At 60.6% G+C, this 7,017-nt stretch overlaps 1 protein-coding gene across 1 annotated transcript; it reads left to right on the top strand.

The window, feature by feature from the left end:
• The first annotated feature begins 348 nt into the window (after positions 1-348).
• Positions 349-6,682, top strand: CRABP1 (cellular retinoic acid binding protein 1). Its single transcript, XM_032341854.1, has 4 exons — positions 349-521; positions 1,032-1,210; positions 2,995-3,108; positions 6,406-6,682. The coding sequence occupies exons 1-4, from the start codon at positions 452-454 to the stop codon at positions 6,454-6,456; spliced, it is 414 nt and encodes a 137-aa protein (XP_032197745.1). The 5' UTR covers positions 349-451; the 3' UTR covers positions 6,457-6,682.
• Positions 6,683-7,017: the final 335 nt, after the last annotated feature.

The following is a 7,017-nucleotide window of genomic DNA, read 5'->3' as shown; positions in this document are numbered from 1 at the left end:
CACCGTATTTTAACTTTCTATTATAGTTCTGCCCAAACACGCCCCAAAGTAGAGAGAGTGGCGCAGTGCTTCCCCACGTCCCCACCGCCCCGCTGTCACCATTGTCCCCTCCGAGCCAGGGCCCGATCGCCGGACCCTCCCCCAGTGCCCACGCCCGGTTGTGGTAGAGCGGGCACGGCGGGCGCGCGCAGCACCAAGGCCGGGGTGCGGACCGCGGCGGGGTGGGGGCACGCGGGCGGGGAGCGGGGCTCGCGCGGGTAGGGCCTCGGGGGGCGGGGCGGGGCGGGGGCGGGGCGCGGGGCGGGGCGGGGGGCGCCCTCCCAGGGACTCTGGGCGCGCGGGCTGGGCGCTGCGCTCAGTCTCCGCCCTGCAGCCCGGAGCGAGCCCGCCGCGCCGCCGCTGTCAGCGCCCGTCCGTCCGCCCGCAGCCCGCCGCAGCCCGCCGCCTCGCCATGCCCAACTTCGCCGGCACCTGGAAGATGCGGAGCAGCGAGAATTTCGACGAGCTCCTCAAGGCGCTGGGTGAGCTGGCGCGGTCGGTGGGCGCCTGTGAGGAGGAGCGGCCCCGAGGTGCTCCCCAGGCCCGCGGGGTGGGCTCCGGGACCAGCGCAGGCGGGAGGGCGTCCCCGGGGCGAGGGCGAGGGGAGCGATCCAAGGCCACCCCGGCAGGAGCGGCTAGTGGAGCCCGGGAGCCGCGCGCCCCGCGAACGTTTGCTGGAGGCTTGGCGCCTTCCCCGACGGTTCGGCCTCGTCTCGTGCTGGACCAGCGCGAGGCGAGATTTCGCTGGAGTCCGAGGAGAATCGGGGGCTTTAAATTTGGAGAGTCGGTGTGAGGCCAGGCCCCGCCGCGCATCCATCGTGCTGCGCAGGGAAAGCCGCTTACTGGGGCTCAGTTTCTCCTCTGGAAACTCTGGGCGAGGGTTGGGGGGGAGCGGGTCTGTTTTGAGGTCTCCATCTCTAGGCAGAGGGTTGGGGCCGTGCCGGGCGGGCGCCGCGACCGAGCCCGTGGCGCAGCCCTCCTTCCCCGCGCAGGTGTGAACGCCATGCTGCGCAAAGTGGCGGTGGCGGCTGCGTCCAAGCCGCACGTGGAAATCCGCCAGGACGGGGATCAGTTCTACATCAAGACGTCCACCACCGTGCGCACCACCGAGATCAACTTCAAGGTCGGAGAGGGCTTCGAGGAGGAGACCGTGGACGGACGCAAGTGCAGGGTGAGGCCCCGGAGGAGGGCGGCGTCCCGGGATCCCCTCTCCGAGCCCTGGACCGCCGGGGCCGGACGCGCCCCTGCTGGCCTTGGCAGCCGGTGGCGCGCTTTCCCTGCAAGGCCGTGCACTGGCGGTTTGCAGAGACAATTCATGCAAGCGGGGTGCCCGGGCTGCTCGGGAGAAGGTCCTCCCCAGTCCGCCCCCACCGCTCCCAAGCCGCCGCCTCCGCTCTCACAGCTGCGCCTGGAGCGGCGGGAGATCCCCGGCGGCTGCGTCCCGCGCGGGTGTGGGTGCGGGTGCGGGTGCGGGGCTCGGCAGCCGCCACGTCTCCCGTGGCAGGTGGAGCGGCAGCGCTCGCTCCCCCCGCCGCCGCCGGCCCCGGACCCCAGGGGATGCCCCGGATCCAGTTTCAGCAGTCCTGTGGGCCCGCACCTCTCCCTCCCGCCCTCAGTCTGGTGTCTTGAAGGAAAGGCGGAGTCTTCCCAAAGCGAGGCTGATTCCGGCTGGGGAAATGGTCGAAGGGCTCTCTTGGTCCTCAAGGGCAGGAGTTTCCTCTTTGTACCGATATTGGTCCCTGGGATGAACCAGTGGATGGAAGCCAGCCGCTGTACAAGCCTGTTTTCCGTGGGCAAAAATCGCATTCTGTTGAGTGGAAAGAAGGGTCGGGTAATGTGTATTTTGAATGCAGACGGAAAAATCGTGGCTGCTGCTGTCTCTTACTTAAAAGGGGACAAAATGTCTCCCTCCCTTTCCCCAGCGTTCAAAACAAAGAAATACTCATAACGTTCCGGAAAGTGAGAAATTGAGTCTCCCCTTTCCTGAGGGGTGACTGTTTGCTCTGTAGGGTTGGGTGCCCTGGGCACAGAGACTCGACCCACATGGCAATGTTTGGCCCACAGAACTGACACAGCCAGAAAATGATGTCCCGGCTTGGAGCTGGCAGGGTCCGAGCCCGTGGTCCCTGCACTGCTTGTAAAAACAAGAGTGGATCTGTGTAGTGAGAGTGACTGGGAGTCTTGGGGAGCAGGCCTGGCCATCGGCAGGGCTCAGGTGGGGACATCCAGCGGTGGCCACTGCCAGAGACCATGGCTCTGATTAAAAAAAATCAAAGGTCTATGCGACAGCCTGGCAAGTGTCGGCGAGTCTGTGGGCTGGGCACCTGCCGAAGCCCAACTCCAAGCTCTGTGCTCTGTGCCGCCTCCCACAGCTGGAAACCGGGGCGGGGGCAGTGTTTCTGTCCCCAGAGCCAGCTGACTCAGGTTTATCAGAGTAGTCTGTGCGCATAGCGAGGAAGGGGTTATCCCCAAATCCGGGCGGAGGAGAGGGCTCCTGCGCCGGCCAGTGTGGTTATAAATACGGCATCTTAGCGGCTCTAGTGTCGTCTTCTGATGGGAAGGTTCTTAATGTCCCAGTTTCTTGAAGGGATAGTTCGTTTCGGCATAAATGAATCACCGTGTGCTCTGAATTTTATTCCCGGAAATGTGAAGTATGCCCAGAGCTCCGCTGGTTTGGAGAGAGAGAGAGTGAGTGTGTGTGTGTGTGTGTGTGTGTGTGCATGCGTGCACGTTTGGGGGAGGGGCGGGGGGACATGAGCTCTATTTATTCCCCATAAACCCATGACCGGTCCTCTGAATCTGGACTCCACAGGGCTTTGCAGAGGCTTCTGTGCCCTGCTGACAGGGACCATGTGTTGCTTCTCTCAGCCGCCGTGACTCTCCTGGGCGCGTTGTTGTCTCTGCTCCTGCCGCCAAGGCTGTAATTAATGTCACTAACGGTTTTCCTGCCTGCAGAGTTTGGCCACTTGGGAGAATGAGAACAAGATCCACTGTGCACAGACTCTGCTCGAGGGGGACGGCCCCAAAACTTACTGGACCCGCGAGCTGGCCAACGACGAGCTCATCCTGGTGAGGTCTGGGCCCCTGAATCAAGCCACGTCCCCGGATGATGCCGCCCTCCCTTGGGCGGACGGAGGGACCCTGTGGGCCCTGCAGTAAAAAGGGAGTGGAGAGCCTAGAGGGACAGCTGAGGTGGCAGGCAAGCATTGTTCAATGGTCGGGGCAGAGCAGGGCTGAGACGGGTGGCAGCGGCCCCACGGCGCGTCCCCGTGGCGACCCCGTGGCGCTCTCTGAGTCGCCTCCCTTCCCACTGCGCCAGGGTGCGCGGGCTCTGCGGGGCCCCAGGGCTGTTCACTCCGCAGAGGGATTTTCTCCCCCTGCCCTTTCCCCATTTTGCCGCCAGGGCAAGATTTCAGGAGGTTTAGCCTGTCAGCCCGGGAGCCCCAGAGAGCAAACGTTTGCGCCCCAGCCTAACCAGCTGCGGTGGCCTTCAGGAGCCAGGCGAGGCCTGCGGCTGCCGAAAGGGCCTGCGTGTCCACGTGTGGGGCTGGGGCCTTGGGGACAGGGAAGGGTGGGCTCTCCCTGCAAGGTACTCAGATTAAAGCATTTTAAACGATCCTGGCCACACAGACTGGACCTGGTGAGACCCCCCCCCAGTTTAATCACACCCGGCCTTGTCCTTTAGTTCAGATGTTGGGGGCAGAGAAAGTTGGGGAGGACAGAGAAGGCTCAGTCACTCTTCCTTTGTGTTTCGGAATAGACCAGGCTCTCCCTGCCACAACCCCGCCCTCCCCCCGCCCCTACCCGCCAGACACACACAGGCACATGTGCACACACGCATATGCATACACATGCACGCACGCGCTCACACACACACACACACACACACACACACGCAAGGGGAAAAGCTGTGTGGGTAACCTGGAAATGATATCCTTTGTTCTCTATGAGGCATATTGCTACCGTCTCCTCTCTTAAGACCACCTGCCTGCCCCATCTTAGCTCACACGCTCCTCTAGCGCTGGAGAAGGAGCCCGCAGGGTGGGACATGGGCCAGCCACACTGTGCGATCTGGGCACGGCCCTTCCCTTCCCAGGCTGTAGGATGAGGGCGGCCCCTGGAGGTGGATCCCCGGGCGCAGTGCTCTCAGCCCTAAAATTGCACATTGATCTGTGGGCAGACCCTGAACGGGGCTGTCTCTCTTACTCCTGCTGAGGCTGCTTGATCCCTCTCTCTCCTCTTGTCCTTCCCGGGCCTGATTCTGAGTCCTGTCTGCTTTCCTAGAGAAGGGGCCGGCTTCCTTTGCAACCTGGTGAATGCCAGTTCCAGGGAAGGAACACCTGATGGGGTTGGAGGGGCACTTTGAAGCTGAGACGTGGAATTTAGGAGAAGGAGGAAGAAAAGGTTCACTGGTACCAGAGTCAGCAAAGCTCTCAGTTCTGGAGCGTGGCTGAGAGTTGAGCAGGCCTGGCTTGCTCCGTGAGGAAGTGTGATTTTATTAACCTTGCAATCCCCGAACAGCCAGAGCAGGTTCTGCTGCCAGGACTCCCAGACTTCCGACCCCCTCCCCCCACCCAGCTCCACCGACCAGACAAGCCTCAAAGGGAGTGTTAATTCTTGGCATTTGAGACCTGAGATATGGGCTTTTGTTTCGAAGGTCGTTATCATTAATAAATCCCAAACGCAGGGAGACTCGTCTCCTCATAACAAGAGGTAGATTATCCTAGTTGAGTTGCAATAAGCTCTCCCAGCGCCCACAGTAAATTGTCCCCCGGGGGCTGTAAGTTCCCTTCTGTGAAAACGGAGTATCTTCCCTCAAACCACTCTGGAACACTCCAGAGTTGCTTTCAAGAATATTTTGGCACTGGTGCCTGCAGGGAAGGACATTTCAGATATGGTTGGAAATGTGATTTCTTCCCGCGCGTCAGGAAGCTACTGGTCAGCCTGGGGGCTTGGGGGAGGCGTCAGATGTGAGGGTGGTCACAGTGCATGGCAGGGACGCCAACCACACATCCTCTGTGTCCATAGAGCTGAGAGGTCGGCACCCCTAGAGGGGGATCTCCATGGGAACCCCTGCCCCCCGGCCCTCCTTCTCCAGGCACAGCATCCCCTGCAGACAGAAGTGTCCGCAGCAGCTACAACCGTGTCCGTGTGACCACGAGCCCCCACCCGGAGGAGAAGCTGTTGATGGGTGCTTCCTTCTTGGTGTCACTCAGGGCTAGTGTTTCCCTGAGACACACGTTGGAATCAGGTCTTGCCGTGTGCCTCCTGAGAGGCTCTTGGCCAGCCGACGGGGGGGGGCGAGAAGCTGAAGGTCCAGGTCTAGCCAGGGGGCCTTAAGCCCCTTGGAGAACCTGAGAGCGAGGGCACTCCTGTAGAAAAGTGGGCATCGGCAGACGTGCGCACATCGGGTCTGCAGCCTGGAGGATGTCCGAATGTCGGTTTCATGTACGAAACAAACGTATTGCTTTCCCTGTTCCCCGCTGCCCGGGAGAGCAGCGGCCACTGCCAGAGACGGTGGCTCTGATAAAAAAGTCAAAGGTTCCTGGGACAGCCTGGCAAGTGTCTTTGTCTGTCTGTCTGCTATATGGTGGGCCCACACCATTCCCCAGATGGAGGCTTTTCTTTTGACCCGGATGTGGGAGCACCTCTAAGTAAATGATCTTAACTCTCCCCCAAACTAGCAATCATCTGTGATTGCTAGTTTGGGGGAGAGTTAAGATCATATAGCAGACAGACAGACAGACAAAGAGCCATAGAACGTTAGCTGGAGTGACCCTTTGGGATCATCCTGCTGCATTCCAGCCCTGTGTGAAACCGCCTCCCTCCCGCTTGGGGCCACGAAGCAGCCTCCCCCGCGGGGTGCCGCCAAGCGGGGTCTGGAGGCCAGGCCCGCCGTCCAGCCTGCCGGTGACTTAAGGATGAGCAGCCGCTCTCTCCCAGGCCGTCCCCTCTGGCTGGTCAGTGCGTGACCCCGGAGCTCTGGCTGCCCAGGCCCTCTGCTCTGCTCACGTCATTTGAAGAGAGAGAGCCGCCTCAGAAATGTCCAGTGGGATATCTCCCCTCTTGCAGTTTCATTTTTCAAACCAAGCATTTCTGACGCTGCATTCATGGGCTCCAGAAACAAAGGAAAATTGCATATAATTCTATACCCCAGTTGCCTCTCTGCCTGTGCGGAGCTCAAAGGAGAAGAGAAGAAAAAGAGAAAACAAAAAAGACCCCAGCAGTTAGTGCGAGCACGTGGCCCAGGGACTTGAATGTCGGTTAACAAAGTGTCTTTAGCAGGGCAGTAAGGGGCCCTCTGAGCAACGTGCTCTAAACACGTTTGCACAGGCGTCTGCTCTGATTGTCTTTCCTTCTCCACAGACGTTCGGCGCCGATGACGTGGTCTGCACCAGAATTTACGTTCGGGAGTGAAGGCAGCCGGCGTGCCCTGAACTTCGGGGGTGTTCCCCTGAGAAACGTCTAGGTCTGAGCTGCCAGTGCACCCCCCTTACCCCGTACCAACTTTAGGTGACCCCGTTTCCCCTGTGACGGTCTAGTAGTGTCCCCCTAAGGCCTCTGTACCCCCGAGTCCCTGCTGCTCCGTAGTGTGGCATCTGCATGCTTTCGCCCGCCATTAAACTGGTCAGCCGCACTGCAAGGCTGTTCCGTCTTCATGCCGCGTCTTCAGCTGCAGCCTGGGGTTCTGGTGCACGTGCTGTCCTCAGCACATCCCTGGGCTGTGAAGTGGCTTCAGCTTCAGCGGCTGCCTCGGGCCGTGCTTGGAGCATATAGCAGGGGTGCAAGCCAGGCTCCCTCCAGCTGGAAAAGGACTGCAGATCTGGGTGTGTGTGGTCCTCACACACACCTCTGGGTGTGTGCTGTTTTCTAACGGAACTAGTCTGTGCGGTGGTGGCTCCTAGCAGGAAAAGGAGCGTCATTCAGAGGTTTCACTGAGGGGATCCCAGAGTAAAGGGACTACTTACACAAGCACTT

The sequence above is a fragment of the Mustela erminea genome, chromosome 5 (genome assembly GCF_009829155.1).
Source record: "Mustela erminea isolate mMusErm1 chromosome 5, mMusErm1.Pri, whole genome shotgun sequence".
NCBI classification, from domain to species: Eukaryota; Metazoa; Chordata; class Mammalia; order Carnivora; family Mustelidae; genus Mustela; species Mustela erminea.
The sequence above is the reverse complement of the archived record's forward strand: the minus strand, read 5'-3'. Positions and strand labels throughout refer to the sequence as shown.